At 44.9% G+C, this 24,817-nt stretch overlaps 1 protein-coding gene across 2 annotated transcripts in view; it reads right to left on the reverse strand.

The window, feature by feature from the left end:
- hexb (hexosaminidase subunit beta) overlaps nucleotides 1-22,614 on the reverse strand; it is a 35,202-nt gene extending 12,588 nt beyond the window's left edge. Inside the window, exons 1-6 of one of the 2 annotated variants that reach the window (XM_033018656.1) lie at nucleotides 22,070-22,614; nucleotides 6,987-7,052; nucleotides 6,055-6,101; nucleotides 3,209-3,319; nucleotides 2,591-2,692; nucleotides 333-462 (exon numbers count right to left, since the gene is read on the reverse strand). In XM_033018656.1, the coding sequence (XP_032874547.1) occupies nucleotides 333-462; nucleotides 2,591-2,692; nucleotides 3,209-3,319; nucleotides 6,055-6,101; nucleotides 6,987-7,052; nucleotides 22,070-22,505 (892 nt within the window). In that variant the 5' untranslated portion in view covers nucleotides 22,506-22,614. The remainder of the gene's footprint in view (nucleotides 1-332; nucleotides 463-2,590; nucleotides 2,693-3,208; nucleotides 3,320-6,054; nucleotides 6,102-6,986; nucleotides 7,053-22,069) is intronic. The other variant, XM_033018657.1, reaches the window with a different exon arrangement.
- Between the last annotated feature and the right edge of the window lie 2,203 nt (nucleotides 22,615-24,817).

Here is a 24,817-nt window from a genome sequence, read left to right on the forward strand (position 1 = left end):
TTTTTTAAAGGTAAAAACATTGCCTACAATGACCATGATTGTACAATCATATTTTTTAGATAGGGACATGGATATGCAGGGAACAGAGGGATTGGGATCATGCACAGGCAAATTAGATGCGTTTCTCGTGGCATCATGGTCAGTACAGTTATTGTGGACTGAGGGCCTGTTCCTGCACAATTTTTTTTAATGTTCTGTTACCCATCATCAATTAAAGGCACAAAGTGCTGGAGTAACTCAGCACTTCAGACACCATCTCTGTAGAACAAGGATAGTCGATGTTTCAAGTCGGGAGCCTTTTTCAGATTTTTGGTAAGTGATAGTCTACTCACCTTTCCAAGACTGAGTGTGCCCTGGAGTGTCAAACTCTGGAATGACCCGAATTCCTCTCTGACGAGCATATTCAATAACTGTTAGGACATCTTTCAATGTATAAATATGAGTGACTGGGTGATATGCACCCTATTAAAAAAAAGGTGAAAGTTTGGTTTGGCATTAATAGAATTATCACTATTAAGGTATAAAGGATAAGAATATTGTGATTATTATTAAGTTTATTACCTGTATTCAATAACTTCGTTAATATGCTATAATTATCAAGCATTTGTGATGCATGCCAAATTAATTATGTTACATGGAGCACAGATCTCTGGCCCATGAAGCAAATAGTTATTTTTTGTAGTCAATTACTACCTGCTGCAAGCACCAAGCTCCTATAAAGTTGCGCCATGACTTCTGACTCTTATGCGCAATGCTCTGACCAATGAGGAAGGCAAGCATACCATATGCCTTATATACCACTATCTACTTGTGTTGCCACTTTCAGGAAGTTAGGGATTTGGACCCCAAGATCTCTCTGTATATCAACATTGTCAAATTAATTGTACATCTTCCCCTAACATTTGACCTGCTAAAGTGCCACATGTCACTCTTGCTCCATGAGGTATTACTTAATCTCCACCTGTCATTTCTCCACCCATTTCCGTAGTTGATCAATGTCCCCCTGTACATTTTGCCTTCTTCAGTCACCAATCCCAGCAATCTTGGGATCACCTGCAAACTTTGGCAAGCTAATGGGCCAGTCATTTAAAACACAGAAATTGAGGGTGGTAAATCGCTGGAATTCTCTACATAAACGGTAGCAAGATCACTTGAAATATTTAATATCCGATAAATATTCAACATTGATGATTTGAGTGTATGGGAATTGGCTCAAGAGAGACGAGGCAAGCATACAATGTTCTCATACTTCATGGCAGGGTCGCCTTTAAGCCTGATAATCTACTCACACTTTATTTCCGAAGAATTATTTAGTTAATAATATGTAAAACTGGAGGAAACCAAGTTGTAGTGGATTCTTGTACAACATATAGTTTATAACTTTCCCAGACATTAGTAGCTACACAAGGTGTGCACTCAAACTCTGATTTTGGATTCTGTGTTAATAACTTTTTATTCATATTGGTAAATTAACAAAACATCTATTACAAACCCAGTGACTCCCAGAGCTATTTAGACTACACTTCTTCCCACCCTGCTTCCTGTAAAGACTATCGCCACTCGCAATTTGCAAGGAGATGCAACACCTGTCCCTTTACCTCCCCCCTCGACTCCATCCAAGGACCCCAACAGTCTTTTCAGGTGAGGCAGAGGTTCACTTGCACCCCCTCCAATCTCATCTACTGTATCCACTGTTCCAGGTGTCAACTCCTGTACATCGGCGCGACCAAACGCATGCTCGGCAATCGTTTCACTGAACTCCTTCGCTCAGTCCGCCTTAACCTACCTAATCTCCCAGTTGCTCAGCACTTTAACTCCCCCTCCCATTCCCAATCTGACCTCTCTGTCCTGGGCCTCCTCCATTGTCAGAGTGAGGCCCAGTGCAAATTGGAGGAACAGCACCTCATATTTCACTTGGGTAGCTTAGAGCCTAGTGGTACGAACATTGACTTCTCTAACTTCAAGTAGCCCTTGCTTTCCCTCTCTCTCCATCCCCTCCCCCTTCCCAGTTCTCCCATCAGTCTTACTGTCTCTGACTACATTCTATATCTGTATCGCCCACTTCCCTGACATCAGTCTGAAGGGTCTCAACCCAAAACGTCACCCATTCCTTCTCTCCAGAGATGCTGCCTGTCCCGCTGAGTTACTCCAGCACTTTGTGTCTACTTTTGATTTAAACCAGCATCTGCAGTTCTTTCCTACAAAAAACATCTACAATAATACACATAAATAAAAAGAACATTTGACAAAATAAATTGAAGGTTTACACACACTATTTTGCCACAATTCATAATCACCTACACAGAAGAATTATTTTCTTTCCCCGTTTCAAAAATTAATCCCTCAGAAGTGCTTTTGCTACACACCATATTGAATCACAGTGATGAACCTAAAGTCCACATTTGATGGGTACAGTTTTAAGCATCTCACTATCCAGTGTAGAAATAGTCCCATCACACATTATTTAATGTTTACGTGAGCGTGGATCACAAAGTGCACACTTTCCCAAAAATAATTCTTGTACATTATTGAACCGATATTCGAGTTATCTTGTATGCAGAAAGACATTAATATAGTCTTAATTACTGACCTTTGCACTTAGATTGGGAAAAGTGATGCTTTGGTATGGAAAAGATGGGTCATCCACAATATGCCAATGGAAAACATTGAACTTATTGAATGACATGGCATCCTGAAAGAACGAAAATTGGTTACTACCAAGTTAATCACTAAACCTGTTCTTGAACCACATTCAAGCACAAGCCCGTTACATCTTGTCCAACCTGTTACACAAAGTAATTACTCCCGACTTCTCACTTGAACACAAGTGCACTGCAACCACAATTTAAATAGCTGATGAAGTATAGCTCGGATGTTTATCTGGTTCAAACAATTAAAATAATCAGCATATGCAAAATTCGGCACTTGCAATTTTAATATTAACCCTTTTAGGTTTTATTTTTTTTAATAGACTACACAGCATAATCAGGAATTTTTTTAATTGTCGATTAATAACTGCTTTAAACATTCAAAATAAAATTGCGGATACTTCATGATACAGATTTAACAGATCAGAAACAGAAGCTAAAATAAGTCACTTCTTAGCTTGTAAATAGAAACTTCCATGTTCTGTTTTCACCTTAACCTACAAACTAAACTATAAAATTATTTTTAAAAAGACAGCAAAATATTTGCTGGAGATACTCACCAAGGTGTCAAGTATTATTTGAAGAGGTAGATAGTGCCGAGATGTATCAAGCAAAACACCTCTATGAGCAAATCTTGGAGCATCCATGACGTTTGTTTTATTAATGAGATGCTGGAAGGGCAGAGGAGGATTCAAGTCAATCATTTGGTTGACATTTTCAGGTGCAGAATTCCTAAACGCATTGCAATTTAAAACCTTCAAAATACTACTTTTTCATAGCAACTGTAATCCTGTTTATATTTAGACTAATTATAGGTAGTGTTTATAATCAAGGAGGAGAGGAGAGGAGAGAAAGAAAACTAAAGGAGCTTGTCAGGCCATTACCCTATATACCAGGGGTTGGCAACCTACAGCCCCCGAGCCGAATGCAGCCCGTAACCCAATATCATCCAGCCCACAGGCAGAGTTTTCTTTCCCGTAATCATCCAGCCCGCTGAGCGCCGAGTTCTGGCTGTACCACATCCTGCACAAAGCCGCCGGCACGGCCGTGCACATTCTGTGAACACGTTTAAGAACGAACTGTAGATGCTGGAAAAATGAAAGCTAGACAAAAATGCTGGAGAAACAAGGATTGTATGAGGCTGCCTCACCCGCTGAGTTTCTCCAGCATTTTTGTCTACCTTCTGTGAACACGCGATTTGATGCCTGCCATCCGGGGCAGGATCCATGTGTACACGTGATAGATGTGGCCCACCATCCGCTCACAGACATGCGTCCTGGCCCCTATGCAGAACAAGGTTGCCGACCACCTGCTATACACTAACATAAAATGGAGACCAACAGAATGTGACCAAGGTCACCAAGCAGTTGGGTGACAAAGGAGGAATGGAAAATAACTTAAATGGCAAAGCATGCACAAATTGCAAGTATTGTGCGAAGATCCCAAAGAGACAAACTTAGCCTCCTGTTTAATACAAGAAACTTTCGTGAACTATCATTTTGGATAGAGAATTGGCTTCATCGAAGGAAGCAGAGGGTGAAAGGTTGTTTTTCAGACTGGAGCCTGTGACTAGTGGTGTGCCTCAGGGATTGGTTCTGAGCCCATTGCTCTTTGTAGTTTATATCAATGATTTGGATGAGAATGTAGAAGGCATGATTAGCAAGTTCACAGATGACACTTAAGGGTGATATCACAGATAGCAAGGACGGTTATCAAAAATTGTCACAAGATGCTCATCAGTTAGACAAGTGAGCTGAGGGATGGTTGTTGGAGTTTAAAGTTGGTTTAAAGTGCAAGGTATTGCATTTTAGGATGTCAACCCAGGACAGGACATAGTGAATGGCAAGGACCTGGGAGAGTGTTGTAGAGTTGAGGGATCTAGGAGTGCAGGTACATAATTCCTTGAAAGTGGCACCTTGGGTAGATACGCTAATCATGGAGGTTAGAAGTCTTGATGTTGTGTTATAATTGTATAAGATAAGGTCAGGCCACATTTGGAGGATTGTGTTTAGTTTTGGTCATCTGGCTATAGGAAAGATATTGTTAAGCTCGAAAGAGTGCAGAAGATTTACGAGGACATTGCCAGGACTTGAAGGCCTAAGCTATAGAGAGAGGTTGGGCAGGCTAGAACTTTATTACTTGGTGCACAGGAGGATGAGGGATGATCTTATAGAGTTGCAAGATCATGAGGGGAATGAGGTAAATCAGAGTAGGAAAATCAGGGTCTAAGGTGAGAGTGGAAAAAGATTTAATACGAACCTGAGGGGTAATTTTTTCATGGAGGGTAATGGATATATGGAACAAACTGCCAGAGGGGATAGTTGAGGCAGGTATCACAACAACACCTAAAAGATATTTGAACAGGCACATGAATAGGAAAGATTTGGAGGGACATGGGCCAAACACAGGTAGGTGGAAACTGGTGTAGATGGGGCACCTTGGTCAGCATGCGCAAGATGGGCCAAAGGGCCCTTTTCCATGCTAATGCCTATAACAGTCACTACCTCCAACAAAATTTGGTAAAAAAAAAAATTGGTTTCCTTGAATTTGATATTCTAAAATCAACAACTGCAGGACTCGAATGATTACAGACTATATTTCTAGCATGTCCTAGTATCAATTTCACTGCAGAGACCCACTCAAAATGCACACAGAGGCTTAAACTTTAAACTGATTTACCAACAACATTTCTGCTAAACCCCAAATACATGCCTCCATTCATGAACATGCAAGGCCGCCAACTAACAAATGTGCTTTAGTCAGTCAACCAGCCTTGAGTTTTTCTTACTACAACATTCGTTGGAAGAACAGGTTGAAAACAACCAAATATATATGGTTTGGAAGACAGACTTGGTATAGCCTTACATGGTGCCAGTGAACTCATTACTTTGATGTCTTAACAGAAGACATCAGAAGAACATGTATTGGTTTGAGGAAAAAAGGCATGGATAAACAATTCCTGCTAAGTGCAAATCACATCCAGTCTGCATCAGCATGTTAGAAACATAGAATATAGGTGCAAGAGTAAGCCATTCGAGCCAGCACCACCATTCAATATGATCATGGTTAATCCAAAATCAGTACCCCGTTCCTGCTTTCTTCCCATATTCCTTGATTCTGTTAGCCCTTAGAGAATCTAACTCTCTCTTGAATACATCTTCGTCAGAAAGTTAAAGAACAATACAAGAAACAAAGATAAAACTAGATTTACTGAACAAATACAATGCATTGTAATCTGTCCATAGGCGCTAGGTTACTCCAGGTTCCTAAATGCTTAGATCGATATGCCTAATGTTAAGACATCTGCCTGAAGAATCTTGTCGAGGTCAGTTAACAAGATCATAATGTCAAAATAGTCAAATAGCCTCACTGCTAACAAATTTATAAAATGTTTTTGAAAACTTACCGTGATGTATTGATCTTCATATACCAACTGGCTGAAAGTCTCCAGTCCTAAAATACAAGTTTAGCCAGAATGCTAAAAATTGGTGATTTATATAAAACAGCAGTTTAGTTGACATTACAAATTACAGATCACAATTCAAGTACCATGCATGCAATTCACTACTCAAGAAAATAGTAAAACCAAGTGAAATATCCCCCCCCCCCAAAAAAAAAAAGTTCCCATAATTTATAATTGATCCTTGGAATCACCAAGATCAATCTGTACCTCAATGCTGTTAATAGTCTTGTCATTAACTGTACACTTCCCCTTGCATCCGACACTTGCTCAGATTAAATTCCAGCTACCATTTCTCCACCGATATCTGTAACTGATCCATATCTCGCTGTATCCTTTAACAGCCTTCCTTGCTACCTTCAACTCCAACAACTGCTTCACAACTTAATTTTTAATTTTGGTAACGTTGCCCAGTACCCCTGGTGTCATTGATCATTTTGATATTTTGCCAACATCGGGTGCAACTTTGGAAATTTAAGACAGACTGATTTATGACTTATTGTATTTCCAGTCAGTGATATTCTACACAGATGTATGTCTCAACTCATAGCTGTACTATTGCAGCTTATGAAATGCTAAAATGACAACAACCACTTCTGAACACTTGTAATAAAATACATTACATTTTCACTAGCTGACCAAAGACAAATGCACTCTCACTGCTCAAGCAACATGTTCAAGATGGCTGCATTCAACAAACAGGCAAACTTTAAAGCTGGCTAGTTAGTATAAGCCTTTGTACTTCAAGGAATTCACCCACCCATCAAAAACGGCATTTAACTGCAGCAAATATGCAAGTCATCAACAAAAACATGCTCTTCCCACCCAAAGAACAGATGTACATTTTACATTACATTTCAAAATAATTGTCTACTTACCTCGTAGTGCACCCCACACAGTTTCTGATTTCAGTGTAGCCACAGGCTGAACAACTGTAATTTTGTCTAGAGAAGAAGAATGAAGAAAATTATATCCTTAAAGTAAATGAGATCCTATTATTTCAGCTCAGGTGTTCTGTAACAGACAAATTAGGAACATGCTGTTCAAACCCTCCCCACCCCCACTGCAGATAAAGAATACAAAATGCAAGTAATAAATGTGGCAATAACTAGCATCGATAACAGTGATATCAAATTGCTGTTGAAAAATCCATGTGATTCATTGACATCCTTTTAGAAGATCACCTACATTTATCCCCCCTGTATCTTACTACAGAACCACCAATACATGCCACTCACGTAAAATAACCCAAGTATGTCCACCTTCACCTTGTAGCTAAAACCCTCTACTCCAGGCAGCATCCTGGCAAATGTCTTCTGCACCCTCTCCATCCTTCCCGTATGGAACAATCAGAACTGCACACAATACTCATTGTGACTGCCCAAAGTTTTATAAAGCTACAACAGGACTCTCAAAAATGATATAGTTCAAACAATGAAGATATGGATTCAGTCATGGTCTGTAGCTAAACACTATCAGTGAACTAACAATAGTGTTTGTGGAAAGTTAATTACAGTTTTCAATGGTGCCATTCATGTCCATTGACTCCACAAACTAAAAGAGAAATAATACAAAGAAAATTGCTGGATTGTGTGCAGGATAGCTTTCTTATATTATATGCTAAGCAGTTAAGTCAGTTACAAGCTTCCCTAGACATGCCACTGTGCAACAAGAAACATAGTTAATAATCTTGTCACGCAAAGTCCATTTAGGAAGAATGACTAAAAATGATAAGCATTTTCCAATGACTGGTCAATTGAAAGATCGGGATTTCATCCTTATGCCCGTCCCACTCAGGAAACATGAACGGAAACCTCTGGAGACTTTGCGCCCCACCCAAGGTTTCCGTGCGGTTCCCGGAGGTTGCAGGTAGTGGAAGCAGGTAGGAAGACTGACGAAAACCTCCGGGAACCGCACAAAAAACGTGGGTGGGGCGCAACGTCTCCAGAAGTTTCCGTTCAGGTTTCCAAAGTGGGACAGGGGCATTAGCATGCAAGTTCTGTTCGAGAGCCTGATAACAACAGGGAAGAAACTGTTCTTGAAGCTGGTGATACATCCTTTCAAGATTTTACATCTACTGCCTGATGGGAGAAGGAAAAGAATATCCAAGGCATTGCTCTTAATTAGGTTCGCTGCTTTCACCAAGGATGTATGAAGTGTAGATGGAGGCAAAAGGGGGAACTCATTGTTAAAATGGTATGTGAACAAGTTGAATCAAAAACTGAGTTCTAAATCTAAACGAAGGAAACAATGAAGGGTATAAAAGTCAATTGGCTATGATAAATTGAGCTTGAATAACGAGCAAGACCATGACTAAAATTTAAAAACAAGATGTACAACTATTAAACATTCCTGTCTGTCATGAAAAACTACAAAATGTGAACCAACATCCAATGCCAATACTGCAAACCAAGTGCTGGGTTTTTAGTGTAGATGGGAACGCGATGGTCAGCATATAGGCTGTGGGCCGAGGAGCTTTATTCTGCAGTTTCGTGACCCACGTCACCAAACTACATGAAATTTTCACATATTGTGTAAAAAAAATTATATAAATCACCCCTGAAACTCGATATGAAGAAGACTTGCACATTTTTTTATTAAATTAGAGAAAAACTGGAAAATTTTCGGGTAATTTTGAGTCCAATCAAAGCACGTTTAACATTGATTTGTCTGCCAGTTGGCCAATCACGCGCTTTGTTTCAGGCTAGCACACAAAATGGCTAAGGGGGCTTCACAGATGCCTGTTTTACTGGAGATTCCGATTTGTTGTTCTGTGGAATAAATGTCGTGGAAACTTGCAGCAGGTAATTGTATTTAGTGGGTAAAGCATTAAAAAGGCTGAAGAAAGTGCTGCGAAGTGGATTAAAGTGCAAGAAAGCCTTGAAAGCAAAGTCCCTGCTGAGGTCCTGGAACACAAAGATTTAGACAGCCAGGGACCAACTCTAACTAAAAGGTAAGATCTAACGTCTGAATTTATGAAAATCTATCTGTATGGAGTTTAATTAATTTAATTGCACCCTTTTATAATGTGAATAAATTCATTCATTCATTCACTTACTTCATTCATTCATTCACTCACTTACTTAATTCATTCATGAAATTGAGGGCCTAAACTATATGTATCCATAAGACAGTCAATTAAACATTGTCACTAATGCCAGCCTGTTGTAGAGTAATAAGTCTTTAACAGCTAATCTCGGAGCTGCCTGCGAAAACTTACCGGGAAAAAGTGCTCTGATCGCGGGACATAGGCACTCGCGGTAAAGTGAAGCCGCGGTCTCAATTTATTTATTTATTTTTTTAAATTATTTTTATTAGAAGTACGGTAAATTACAATAATACACAACACATATATCTTAATACATTTTTTGTACCGCTTCATTTTTTTGAGCTTTAAGAAAAAGATAGAAGTAAGGAAAGTAAAGAAAGTGCGCAAGAGTCGTGAAGTGCAAGAGAGTGTTGGGAAAAGAAAGCCCCTTAGAAAAGAAGTTAGAGAAGGAAGTAAAGTAAGAAAGTAGACCCTAGAAAAGAAAGAAAAAGAAAGTAGGAACAATCGCTCTATTATAACATTAAACTCCGCAGAAAGGGGACTACCAACCAAGTCTGTTTTTGTTGTTTTACCTCCCATTGCCAGGTCCTGACACCATTTATTTATTTATTTATTTTAAAAATTACTATTGCACCTCATGCTTGTAATAGGTCCAGAAACGTAGACCACGTCTTTTGGAATTGGTCTGCTTTACCTGCTAAGAGGAATCTCATCTCTTCCAGATGTAATGTTTCAAACATATTTGATGTCCACATTTTTATTGTTGGTGTGGGCGCATTTTTCCAGAATTTAAGTATGAGCTTTTTTCCCATTATTAGCCCGTAATTAAATAAATTCTTCTGATACACGTTTAATTCAGGGATACCTTCCGATATTCCAAAAATGATCCATTCTGGTTTTGGTACCAGTTTTATTTTAATTAATTTTGAAAAAATATCAAATATTTCATACCAGAATTTTTGGATTTTTGTACAAAAAACAAAAGAATGCGCTATGGTAGCTTCTTGACACAGACATTTATCACAGATTGGTGAAACATTAGAAAAGATTATATTTAATTTAGTTTTTGAATAATATAGTCTATGTAATGTTTTGGATTGGATGAACGTATGTCGTACGTTGATCGAACATTTATGCACCTGTAGTGCGGTCTCAATTTATAAACGGCCGATTCGCGAACGCGGAGCCGCGGATCATCTCCGCGGGCGGGCGGGGGGGGGGGAGGGAGGCTGTACATAGTGCCATCTATAGCGGCCGTTTTCAGACCACCGACAACGGTTAAAGACTGTTAAAGACTTATTACTCTACAACAGGCTGGCATTAGTGACAATGTTTAATTGACTGTCTTATGGATACATATAGTTTAGGCCCTCAATTTCATGAATGAATGAAGTGAATGAATGAAGTGAATGAATGAATTTATTCACATTATAAAAGGGTGCAATTAAATTAATTAAACTCCATACAGATAGATTTTCATAAATTCAGACGTTAGATCTTACCTTTTAGTTAGAGTTGGTCCCTGGCTGTCTAAATCTTTGTGTTCCAGGACCTCAGCAGGGACTTTGCTTTCAAGGCTTTCTTGCACTTTAATCCACTTCGCAGCACTTTCTTCAGCCTTTTTAATGCTTTTCCCACTAAATACAATTACTTGCTGCGTTTCCACGACATTTATTCCACAGAACAACAAATCGGAATCTCCAGTAAAACAGGCATCTGTGAAGCCCCCTTAGCCATTTTGTGTGCTAGACTGAAACAAAGCGCGTGATTGGCCAGCTGGCAGACAAATCAATGTTAAACGTGCTTTGATTCGACTCAAAATTACCCGAAAATTTTCCAGTTTCTCTCTAATTTAATAAAAATGTGCAAGTCTTCTTCATATCGAGTTTCAGGGATGATTTATATAATTTATTTTACACAATATGTGAAAATTTCATGTAGTTTAGTGACTTGGGTCACGAAATCCCATTTCTAGACACATTTATTTTGCTCGGCCCACAGCCAAATAGCCATTCTGGGTTAATTGATCTATTTTAAAGCATATGATATTAAAAAGTATAAGGATAGCACTGTATCTGAAGAGGCATTTGATCTAAAGATTCACAAGATCAACAGGTAAAACAGCAAACCTAAGAATTTGAGCAATGACAGAAAAACTAAAGAAAATAAGCATTAACAAAGAAATAAGTAACAAGTATTTGTAAGAAAATAATGGAGAAAATTCGACTCCATTTCGAGCGGTCATGGTGGCGCAGCGGTAGAGTTGTTGCCTAACAGCAAATGCAGTGCCGGAGACCCAGGTTCGATCCTGACTACGGGTGCTGTCTGTACGGAGTTTTACGTTCTCCCAGTGATCTGCACGGGTTTTCTACTAGATCTTCGGTTTTCTCCCACACTCCAAAGATGTACAGGTTTGTAAGTTAATTAGTTTAGTAAATGTAAAAATTGTCCCTAGTGGGTGTAGGATAATGTTAATGTGCGGGGATCACTGGTAGGCGCGGACTCAGTGGGCCAAAGGGCTGTTTCCGCACTGTATGTCTAAAATAAACTGAAAGATAATAAATCCCCACGGTCTTATAATCTGCATTCTTCAATACTAAAGTAGGTCGTTGTGGAAATGTTGGATGAATTGGTTATAATTTTCCATAATCTATCTAATATATAAAACTGTGCGCCTGTCGCCTGCCGTCCGTCCGGCTGCCTTTCTTCCTTTTGATTCGTTTCCATCGTGTGATGTCACAATGCCCAATGCTCGCAGATGTCCAATCACAATGCCCAATGCTCGCAGATGTCCAATCGGAATGGATCCATTTACATGGACGGCTGCCGGCTGCATTTCTTCCTTTGATTCACTGCAACTCCGAAACCAGACGCAGAATCGCCGACATATTTTCCATTTCGGTAGAGATTTCACTTTTCTTTCTAAGTATCCGCTCCTCATTACATTTCGTCGTGTTTAAGTACACATTTATAATCAAATCCTTCCCCCCCCCCCCCCCAATATTTCAAAAATAAACTGGCTTCTTACCCATAGAAGCAGCACCAGCCCCTGGTGAACGTTCCATCGTGTGATGTCACAATGCCCAATACTCACAGATGTCCAATCGGAATGGATTCATTTACATATGCCTTTGCAGGAGCACCAGCCCCTGGTGAACGTTCCATTGTGTGATGTCACAATGCCCAATGTTCACATATGTCCAATCGGAACTTAAGAGGGAGTTAGATGTGGCCCTTGTGGCTAAAGGGATCAGGGGATATGGAGAGAAGGCAGGTACAGGATACTGAGTTGGATGATCAGCCATGATCATATTGAATGGTGGTGCAGGCTCAAAGGGCCGAATGGCCTACTCCTGCACTTAATTTCCATGTTTCCCTCTCCTCACCCCTCTCCCACCCATCCCTCTCTCCCCCACCCCCCTTCCCTCTCTACCCCACCCCCTTCCCTCTCTCCCCCCGCCCCCTTCCCCTACCACTCTGTCCCTCTTCCACCACTCCCCCTACCCCTCCCTCCCCACTTCTCTCCCCTTACTCCTCCCCTCTCCCTCCCCCACCCCTCTCTCTTCCCCTCCCTTTCCCTCTCTCCCCCACCCCTTCCTCTTACCCCTCTGTTCCTCTTCCACCACTCCCCCGTCTCTCTTCCACCACTCCCGCTACCCCTCCCTCCCTCCCCACTCTTCCACGTCTCTCCTCCCCCCTCCCTCTCCCATCCCTCTCTCCCCCACCCCCTTCCCTCTCTCCCCCCGCCCCCTATCCCTCTGTCCGTCTTCCATCACTCCCCCTACCCCTCTCCTCCTCCCTCCCCACTCTTCCACTTCTCTCCCCCCACGCCCTCCACTCTCCCTCCCCACTCTTTCCCCTCTCTCCCCCCATCCCCCCTCCCCCACATCTCTCTCCCCATCCCCCTCTCTCACCCCTTACCCCGCTCTCCTTTCTCTCCCAAATCTGTCCCGTTTCCTCCTCCTCCTCCTCTCCCCCCTCTTCTCACCCCCCTCCCCCCACCTGTGTGTTTGGGGGGTGGTTAATGTGAGTGTGATGCCGCAGCCCCCCCCCCCCCAATATTTCAAAAAACACTGGCTTCTCACCCATAGAAGCAGCCCCAGCCCCAGCCCCTGGTGAACGATCCATTGTGTGATGTCACAATGCCCAATGCTCAAAGACATTGTTGCCATAGAGGGAGTACAGAGAAGGTTCACCAGACTGATTCCTGGGATGGCAGGACTTTCATATGAAGAAAGACTGGATAGACTCGGCTTGTACTCGCTAGATTTTAGAAGATTGAGGGGGTATCTTATAGAAACTTACAAAATTCTTAAGGGGTTGGACAGGCTAGATGCAGGAAGATTGTTCCAGATGTTGGGGAAGTCCAGAACAAGGGGTCACAGTTTAAGGATAAGGGGTAAATCTTTTAGGACCGAGATGAGAAAAACATTTTTCACACAGAGAGTGGTGAATCTCTGGAATTCACTGGCACAGAAGGTAGTTGAGGCCAGTTCATTGGCTATATTTAAGAGGGAGGTAGATCTGGCCCTTGTGGCTAAAGGGATCAGGGGGTATGGAGAGAAGGCAGGTACAGGATACTGAGTTGGATGATCAGCCATGATCATATTGAATGGTGGTGCAGGCTCGTAGGGCCGAATGGCCTACTCCTGCACTTAATTTCTATGTTTCCCTCTCATCACCCCTCTCCCGCTCCCACCCATCCCTCTCTCCCCCACCCCCCTTCCCTCTCTACCCCCGCCCCCTTCCCCCATACCGCTCTGTCCCTCTTCCACCACTCCCCCTACCCCCTCCCTCTACCCCCTCCCTCCCCACTCTTCCACTTCTCTCCCCTTACCCCACCCCTCTTCCCTTCCCCTCTCCCCCACCCCTTCCCCTACCCCTCTGTTCCTCTTCCACCACTCCCCGTCCCTCTTCCACCACTCCCGCTACCCCTCCCTCTCTCCCCACTCCTCTCCCCCTCTCCTCATCCCTCCCCCACCCCCCTTCCCTCTCTCCCCCCACCCCCCTTCCCTCTCTACCCCACCCCCTTCCCTCTCTCCCCCCGCCCCCTTCCCCTACCCCCCTACCCTCTTCCATCACTCCCCCTACCCCTCTCCTCTTCCCTCCCCACTCTTCCTCTTCTCTCCCCCCTTCCCCCTCTTCTCTCCCCCCTTCCCCCTCCTCTCTCCCCACTCCTTCCCCTCTCTCCCCCCACCCCTCTCCCCCTCCCTCCATTCTCCCCTCCCTCCCCATCCCCCCCTCCCCCACGCCTCTCTCACCTCCTACCCCGCTCTCCTTTCCCTCCCAAATTTGTCCCGTTTCCTCCTCCTCCTCTCCCCTCCCTCCCCTCCCCTCCCCTCTGCACCCCCCACCTGTGTGTTTGGGGGGTGGTTAATGTGAGTGCGATGCTGCAGCCCCCCCCCCCCCCGCAAACGCCGTTAGGGAAACAGACCCAACGGGTCTGCACTTGGTCTAGTTCTCTATATTATCTAACAGCTTCCTAAATTAGAATGTGGCAAATGTAACAAACAGTATTTCAAAAGAGCAAGAAAGCTACAGATAGTTACAGACAAGCTAAAGCTACAGGAAGCTATAGATAGATACAAAGTGCTGGGGTAACTCAGCAGGTCACACAGCATCTCTGGAGAAAAAGGATAGGTGACCTTTCGGGTCTGGTCCCTTCTTCAGATTGAAAGTGGGGGGTGGGAGTAGAAGAACTGAGCTTGCAGTTCTTTCCCCCCCCCCACCCCGTTTACCACCCCCGTGACATTCAGACTGAAGAATTGTCCTGACCTTAAACGTCATATAACCATATAACAATTAAAACACGGAAACAGGCCATCTCGGCCCTACAAGTCCGTGCCGAACAACTTTTTTCCCTTAGTCCCACCTGCCTGCACTCATACCATAACCCTCCATTCCCTTCTCATCCATATGCCTATCCAATTTATTTTTAAATGATACCAACGAACCTGCCGCAACCACTTCCACTGGAAGCTCATTCCACACCGCTACCACTCTCTGAGTAAAGAAGTTCCCCCTCATGTTACCCCTAAACTTCTGTCCCTTAATGGTATATGGTATAACCATCAACTAGGTTTCTATTCACTAAGATTTTGAAGAATGCAATTTTATTTTTTTACAAAGCCAGACACATTGAACACCAATCCGTGGTAGCTGGGATGTGGGGTGGGAAGTGATTTTTTCTTGCATCAGCTCACAGAGCAAGAGATTTAGATCTGAGATGAGAAGTTAGTTCTTATTTTCTGACAAATACTTGTTACTTATTTCTTTGTTAATGCTTATTTTCTTTAGTTTTTCTGTCATTGCTCAAATTCTCAGCTTTGCTGTTATACCTGTTGATCTTGTGAATCTTTAGATCAAATGACTCTTCAGATACAGTGCTATCCTAAATTAGAACGTGGCAAATGTAACAAACCAGCATCTACATTTCCTTCCTACTCATCAACACCTCTACTTCCTCAAGTTTTAAATCATTATAGATGTTCTGAAATATCCTATCAAACCTCTACAAGTGTTCAGTGAAGAGCATGGTTGTATCACAGCCAGGTTCTGAATTTTTAAGTTGGTTCCTAGCCATTCTCTTCTCATGGTTACTATCAGGAAGATGGCACAGGAGTCCAAGAACCACTACCAACATGTTCAAGAACATCTTCCATCAACCACCCTGCACAACCTTAACAATAAATCTACTTCAGCCCAAAACACTAGACTTTATACTATGATCACTCTACATACTTTGCACTAACCCAACCTCGGGAAACCCAACCAAAAACATCACCTATCCTCATCCTCCATAGAAGTTGCCTGATCCACCACTTTATCATAGTCATACAGCATGGAAGCAAGCCCATCAGTCAAATTTCTCAACCCTCACCAAGTTGACCCAACACAAGCCCCACTTGCCTGCATTTGGCCCATATCTTTTTCCGCCCAACCTATCAATGTACTTGTCATAATGTCTTTTAAATGTCATGAGGGCATCTGCCTCAACTAAAAATACACCTCCTCTGGCAGCTCATTCCATATACCCCCAACCCTTTGCGTAAAAAAAAGTTGCCCCTCAGGTTCGTATTCAAACTTCCTCGTCTCATCTGTCAATCTGCCACTTGTTTTCTTTTGTAAACCAGCATCTGTAGTTCCTTGTATCTCAGTTTGTAAGTTCTAGGAGCAGAATTCGACCATTCAGCCCATCTAGCCTACGTGGCCATTCAATCATGGCTGATTCGTCTTTCCCTTCAACCCCATAATCCCCGACACCTTTGACATTCCACATTCGAATAATAATTGGCTGTCATGCACTTTTGGGACATCCAGGAATTAAGGACAATCCCAAAAGATTCTATAAATATATAAGGGGGAAAAAGGGTAACTGGAGAGTGCGTGGAAACCCCACAGGAGTCAAAGCGGTCACCTCTGTGTAGAGCCACAGGAGATGGGCAAGGTCCTCAATGAGTATTTCTCCCCTATATTTACCGAGGAAAAAGACAGTAGGACGGAGGACGGGGCAGTCAATAGAAGTGTCTTGAGAACAGTCAGTGTTACTTTCGAAGAAGTACTGAAGGTACTATCGTGTATGAAGGTAGACAAATTTCCAGGCCCTGATCAGATATATCCGAGGACATTGCAGGAAACTAGAGAGGAAATTGTGGGAACCCTGGTTGAAATTTACAAGTCGTCCTTAAATACAGGAGAGGTACCAGAAGACTGGAGAGTGGCGAAAGTCAAAAAGAGCTGCAAGGAAAATGCTGGGAGCTACAGGCTGGTGAGCTTAACCTCTGTAGTTGGAAAGTTCTTAGAGAGTATTCTGAGGGATAGGTTATACAGGCATTTGGGTGGTCAAGGGCTGATTAGCAGGGCTCGAAATTAGCGGTTGCCTGGGTGCCATTGACCACCCAAAGTGCTGCCGGGCAACCTAAACAGCGACTCATTTTGCCCGGCTTGGCACTACAGATACTGGTTTATACCGAAGATAGACACAAAAAATTGGGTCAGGCAGCATATCTGGAGAAAAGGAACGTGACGTTTCGTGTCGGCGACGGCTGTAGTGGGGGGGGGGGGGGCAAAGATACTAGGTGCGTGGTGACGAAGGGTCAAAGCAAATGATGTGCACCGTGATAGCGGCTCCATCTCCTCCTGCACCCCGCCCGCCCTGATAGCGGCCGCTCTGCCAACAGCTCTTTCAAAACAAACCCTCTCGCATGCCGAGGCCGGGAGGAGGGAGAGAGGGGGAGGCCTCCTTCCACCGTCTGAAGCAGCTGCACCAAAGATCCTATAGCTATAGGCTATAGGCTGGGGAGCTATAGGACCTTTGAGCTGCACCACTCGGTCCTGCACCTTGCTGTTGGCTGGCTTTGGAGGGGAGGCGGTGGCGAGGAGATCCCAACTTCCTCTCCCTTTGGCGGTGGCAGCCAAGGCAGCTCTCTCTCTCTCGTACGCCCCCCTCCACCCCTCTTATCCTGGGACCCCTCTCTCCATCCCACACAATCCCCATTCCCACCTCTATTCAGTCCTCACTGACATCCCCTGGGCTCCCCTCCCCATCTATCCCCCCACCCCCCCCCAATCTATTCATCACCTTACCCACCTCGCATTGATTCTCTTGCCACCCCCCCCCCATCCATCCTACACTGGTCCCCCAATTCATCCTGTACCGACCCCCCTTCCCATCCATCCTGCACTTCTCCTTCATACTGCACTGATCCTCCCATTCATCCTGTACTGACCCACCCTCCATTTACCCTGCACCGATCCCCCCCATCCATCCTGTAGTGATTTTCCCATCCATCCTCTACCGATCCCCTCATTCATCCCGTACTGATCCCCTCATTCATCCCGTACCGATCCCCTCATTCATCCCGTACTGATCCCCTCATTCATCCCGTACTGATCCCCTCATTCATCCCGTACTGATCCCCTCATTCATCCCGTACTGATCCCCTCATTCATCCCGTACTGATCCCCTAATTCATCCCGTACTGATCCCCTCATTCATCCCGTACTGATCCCCTCATTCATCCTGTACTGATCCCCCATTCATCCTGTAGTGATCCTCCATTCCTCCTGCACAGACCCTCCGATCCACACTGTACTGACCCCGCCCCCCCCATTCATTCTGTACTGACCCCCCCCCCCCCCATTCATCCTGTGCTGATCCCCCCCCCCCTTTCAAGAAAAATGGGGGGGGAACAGTCTGAAGAAGGGTCTATTTCCTTTGCTCCATAGGTGCTGCCTCACCCGCTGAATATCTCCAGCATTTTTATCTACCCCCATTCATCCTGTACTGATCCCCCCCATTCAACACCACTGACATCCTCCGTGCTCTCCCCTCAGTTTTAAATACTCCAACACGCACTAATTCACCTGCCTCAATCCATCCACCCCGCACTGATTCACATACCCCCAGACCCTATTGTGCTGGAAATGTCTTCAGAGCGAACATTGACTATGTTTGATAACGGAATGCAATCAAATGTGTTTTAATTCCCAATGTTATTATTTGTTTTAGTCCACAAAGATGGATTAATTAAATTGTGAACATATGAAACATTAAAACCGGTGTTCGATTGTCACTGCTAACGTTGACACGTTATTACAGAATTCATTTTAATGGCAAATCAATGCTCTTAATATGGAGTATCAGTACTGTAGTTATTTAATGAGCGACATTCACAACTAAACGTAAGATTTATCCAGGTTTTACTTCTACAGTCGGTCATATACATCACAAATTTGGTCAGGAGATATTTCAGTTGAAATTTTAACATTAATTCTGAAGTGGGAATGATGTAAACAGCATTTATCAATAAGTTTAGTTTGCGAGTTATTTGAAGCAGAAATAATATGTGAATGTAGTCAAAAGTGCTGGAGAAACTCAACGGATGCGGCAGCATCTATGGAGCGAAGGAAATAGGCAAGGTTTCGGGCTGACACCCTTCTTCAAACTGATGGGTTTCGGCCTGAAACGTTGCCCATTTCCTTCGCTCCATAGATGCTGCCGCACCCGCTGAGTTTTTCCAGCACTTTTGTCTACCTTTGATTTTCCAGCATCTGCAGTTCCTTCTTGAACATAATATGTGAATGCTTCATATTCCGGAGGAGGCGCTGTCCTGAACGGCTGCCTGTCCTGCAGCTGTCCGTTTTTTCCCCCTTCTTTTTTATTATTTTTAGTACGTTGAGTGTGTAGTCAGGGGGCCTAATCTTTTTATGTGTGGGGGGTGGTGGGGGGGAAGGGGGAAACTGCTTTTCGAGTCCCTACCTGGTCGGAGGGGTTGCCTTCCTCCGAGCAGCGATTTCGACCTGTCCTTGCGGCCTACCAGCGGGTCCTGGAGCGACGTTTCCCTGAGGGGACCTGGCCAGAACATCGGCTTTGGCGGCGGCGCAGAACATCGGCTTTGGCGGCGGCGCAGCGCTGGAGCGCTATTGCGGAGCGGGCGATGCCTTTCCTGGGTCGCCGCGCTGGAACTCCAGTGTGCTGGGACCGCCGATAAGAACATTGTGGAGCCGCGGTTCTGTGGAGCGGCCAGCTGCGACGCTGAACGTTACATCCCGGAGCCTGGGAGCTCTTGCTGAGATCGCCAGTGTGCGGGGCTCCGTCCGGCGCGGTCTGTTGGCTTGGAAGCCGCGGTCTCCGGTGGGAAGGCGGACGTTCCTGGCACCCCAAGCCGCTGGGGGTTCTCCCGACGCCGGAGTACCATCACCCGGCAAGAACATCGGGCGCCGTGGCGGCGACTGTGGAGGCCTCAATAGGCCCGACTTTGGGTGGACAAGAGGATGGGGACTGGACTTTGTGCCTTCCCCCACAGTGAGAATCACTGTGAGGGGATGTTTTTGTGTTGAACTTCTTTTTGAATGCTATGTTGTATTTTTATTAGTGTGCTGCAAGGACATCAGAATTTCCCCTGAATAAGGGGATTAATAAAGTTTAATCTAATCTAATCTTCATTGAGCATAATTCCGACTGGTAACTACGCACTTCATCCGAGCACATTATCGCACGCGTCATGCAAACCGTCTTAAATGACCAACTAAACTGTCATTTGACAACCTAAAAAGCTGTCACGTTTGCCTGGCTGGCAACAGGGAAAAAAAGTTAAGTGAGAGCCCTGGATTAGGGATAGTCAGCTTGGTTTTGTACATGGGAGGTTGTGTCTCACAAATCTGATTGCCCGTGACTAGTGGTATGCCTCAGGGCTCGGTGCTGGGCCCCGATACTGTTTGTCATCTACATCCATGATTTGGATGAGAACATACAGGGCAAGATTAGCAAGTTTGCTGATGATACAAAAGTGAGTGGTTTTGCAGATAGTGAAGATAGTTGTGAAAGATTGCAGCAGGATCTGGATCGATTGGTCAGGTGGGCTGAGGAATAGTTGATATAATTTAATACAGAGAAGTGTGAGGTGTTGCATTTTTGGACGTCCAACAAGGGCAGGACCTACACAGTGAATGGTAGGCCTCTGGGGGATTTTGTAGAACTGAGCGATCTAAGAGTGCAGGTGCATGGTTCCATGTAGGTCGAGTCGCAGGTAGATAAGATGGTCAAAAAGACTTTTGGCACATTGGCCTTCATCGGTCAGAGTATTGAGCAAAGAAGATGGGAGGTCATGGTGCGGTGGAGTTGTAGAAGACATTGGTGAGACCGCATTTAGAATATTGTATTCAGTTAGAAACATAGAAACTAGGTGCAGGAGGAAGCGATTCAACCCTTCGAGCCAGCACCGCCATTCCTGGGCATCACGTTATAGGAAAGATATTGTCAAGCTTGAAAGGGTTAAGAAAGGATTTACAAGTATGTTGCCAGGACTAGATAGTGTGTGCTATAGGAAGAGGTTGAGTAGGCTGGGTCTCTATTCTTTGGAGCGCAGGAGGATGAGGGGTGATCTTATAGAGGTGTACAAAATCATGAGAGGAATAGATCGGGTAGATGCACAGAGTCTCTTGCCCAGAGTAGGGGGGTCGAGGACCAGAGGACATCGGTTCAAGGTGAAGTGGAAAAGATTTAGTAGGAATCCAAGGGGTAACTTTTTCACACAGTGGTGGTGGGTGTATGGAACAAGCAGCCAGAGGAGGCAGTTGAGGCTGGGACTATCCCATCATTTAAGAAGGAGTTGGACAGGTACATGGATAGGACAGGTTTGGAGGGATATGGACCAGGCACGTGTGACTAGTGAAGCTGGGACATGTTGGCCAGTGGCCAAGTTGGGCTGAAGGGCGTATTGCCACACTGTATCACTATGACTCTATAACACTAAAAGTGGAAGTAACATTAAACTTCCACCTTTTACCCCTGCCTCTCCCCCAAAGCCCGGGGCTTGATGAAGATAGACTCTCAGCGGGATAGGTGGAATCTCTGGAGAAGGAATGGGTGACATTTTAAAGCAGACATAGATTCTTGATTAGTACGGGTGTCAGTTGTTATAGGGAGAAGGCAGGAGAATGGGGTTAGGAGGGAAAGATAGATCAGCCATGATTGGGAGTGTGGGAGGAAACCGAAGATCTCGGCGAAAACCCACGCAGATCACGGGGAGAACGTACAAACTCCATACAGACAGCGCCCGTAGTCGGGATCGAACCCGGGTCTCTGGCGCTGTATTTCGCTGTAAGGCAGCAACTCTACCGCTGTGTCACCGTGACTGCCCTTTCTACATCCTTTCTACATCTTTTCTACATCCACTCTATCTATGCCTTTCATTATTCTGTAAGTTTCAATGAGGTTCCCACCCAAGCCTTCTAAACTCCAGCGAGTACAGGCCCAGTGCTGCCAAACGATCATTATATGTTAACCCACTCATTCCTGGGATCATTCTTGTAAACCTCCTCTGGACCCTCTCCAGAGCCAGCACATCCTTCCCTCAGATATGGGGCCCAAATGTTCTCCCACAGTTGTGTTGCGGAACAGCTACTCACACGCCTCGTTGGAAGTGACGTGCGGATGCTGGTTGCACTCGGGGTCACTGGCGGTGATAGTGACCTGCAGCTGACGCACCTCATGGGCTTCGGTGTGGTCGCCGTCCACTGACGGCCGCTGGCTGTCCTCGGCGGCCGAGCGTCCGAAGATGTAGTAGAAGTACCTGCGGAAGGCGTCGTCCAGGATGGAGCAGCCGGTCGAGGCGGTGGACTCGGGCGAGTACACGATCTGGAAGGTGAGCCGGCTCAGCCGGTAGACCTCGGGGAAGCTCACCACGCTCCTGGGCAAGGGCCAGAGCGACCCGTACGAGGAGTGGAGTACGGGCGGGAGCTCGGGCTCGTAGTTGCGATCGTAAAGCTCCCAGTCGGCGGCGGAGCAGCAGCAGCCGGAGAGGGTGACCAGCAGCGCGACGGCCGCACACACTGCGGGCTCCATCTTTAGCGGGAGCGGGGCCGGCGCTGTTCAGCTTTAAACCTCCTCGCACGGTCACGTGACCCCGCCCGCACGCTCACGTGACCCCGCACTATCACGTGACGTTCCCCGTCCCGCACTGTCGCGTGACCCCGCCCAGTCGCGTGACACCCCCCCGCCCCGCACTATCACGTGATCCCGCCCAGTCGCGTGACACCCCCCCCCGCCCCGCACGATCACGTGACTCCGCCCTGTCGCGTGACACCCCGCCCCGCACGATCACGTGACCCCGCCCAGTCGCGTGACACCCCACCGCACGTGCCGGCGCGTTTAAAAACAAGCTCCAACAGTCGGCCTGTCCCTGTCCCCGTCCCCGCTGGGTCCTAGCGCCCGGTCCCCAGCTATGGCTGAAAACCCCCCCCACAATGTCAGACAAATACTGACCCACGGATGGGAGCCTCAGAGAGTGGTAGCTGTGTGGAATGAGCTTCCAGTGAAGGTGGTGGAGGCAGGTTCGTTTTTTTCATTTAAAAATAAATTGGATAGTTATATGGATGGGAAAGGAATGGAGGGTTATGGTCTGAGCGCAGGTATATGGGACTAGGGGAGATGATGTGTTCGGCACGGACTAGAAGGGTCGAGATGGCCTGTTTCCGTGCTGTAATTGTTATTATATGGTTATACAACACCAATACCAATAGCTAGGTATCGCAAACAAAACAACTAAATATTCTCATATTTAAGTAATCTCATCTGCCTGCACACAATTCATATCCCTCCATTCCCAACACATCTCTGCGTGAAGAACTGAATACGATCTTCCTTCCCAGCAATGAGGCAACCAACATGAATTTGAACAATTATTGGAAAGATTTTAGCAACAGGAATGACTTTCATTAAAACACAGCAAAATATCCCAAGGTGCTTCACCAGAACATTATCAAACAAAAAATATATATACACTTGGGTAACATTACAGTAAATCACCAAAGAGGAAGCATCTCAAGAGGAAATATGGTGTTAGATATGATATCCTAAATCGTTGTCAGTTGCCCATATGCCTTCTAATGATGGAGCAATTACCTTGGGAGATGAGATTAATGTCAGTCAGAAAAAGGCAGTTATTTCAAAGGAGTTGAAGCGCTGAGAGCTAATATCACTGGGAAATGAGGAAGTGATGGGTGCGAGGAACATGTTATCAGGGGTGATGGTGTAGGGCAGTGGTTCCCAACGTGGGGCGTACGCCCCACAGGGGGGCAATTTGGTTTTTAAGGGGCAATTGAGCCAATCCACAAATATTTCAATATTCTAATATAGAAATTTTCTCTCTCTTGATTACCTGTGAATACTCTTTTATTATCATATTTCTTTTGAAGCTTGTTTAAACCAAGGTATTGGCGTTTTAAGCTTCTTCAGCTGAAACGGAGTTCACTTTTTAAATGATAAGAATTATATATCACCACATGGGGGGGGGGCATCAGGATTTTAGAGGTGATTAGGTGGGGCATGGCCAAAAAAAGGTTGGGAACCACTGGTGTAGGCAAAAGATAGTGGCAGTTAAGAGGGTTTTAGTTATACAGAGAATGAAGGGATACGGATCATGTGCAGTCAGAGATTAGATTAACCTGGTGTTGAGGGAATTGATTTAAGAGGGGGAAAAACTTCGAGGTTTGCTTCAAGAGATTTTATTGCATGATATCATGGAGAGGTGGTGGCAGTTAACTGCTCAAAATTAGCTGACAGTTATACAGTGCAGGCAACAACTTTTTTTTGTTAGATCCAATTATCCTGTTATTACTATCTACGACATGGGTAAAAAATATTTCATTAGTCATAACATACTTTTTGTTTATGTCAATCTTATTCAACACAAAACAAGACAAAAGATGGGGAAATCATTTTTTTACACAGAGAGTGGTAAATCTGTGGAATTCGCTGCCACAGAAGGTAGTTGAGGCCAGTTCATTAGCTATATTTAAGAGGGAGTTAGATGTGGCCCTTGTGGCTAAAGGGATCAGGGGGTATGGAGAGAAGGCAGGTACAGGATACTGAGTTGGATGATCAGCCATGATCATATTGAATGGGCTCGAAGGGCCGAATGGCCTACTCCTGCACCTATTTTCTATGTTTCTATGTAACAACAGATGGTTAATACAAGTCAAACAGAATACTGGGGCATCTTGACATTATTCTATCTCATCTTTCAAGCAGACCGAGCCACTGCCCCCTCTCCAAGCCAATCATAAGCCCCCATTTACTGCAACATTTCTGCGCTACTAGAGGTAGCTGTTGTGTTCTTAATCACAATAGTTACCAACATTACTGGGTTAACTATT

Source organism: Amblyraja radiata, chromosome 3 (assembly GCF_010909765.2).
Source record: "Amblyraja radiata isolate CabotCenter1 chromosome 3, sAmbRad1.1.pri, whole genome shotgun sequence".
In the NCBI taxonomy this organism is placed as follows: domain Eukaryota; kingdom Metazoa; phylum Chordata; class Chondrichthyes; order Rajiformes; family Rajidae; genus Amblyraja; species Amblyraja radiata.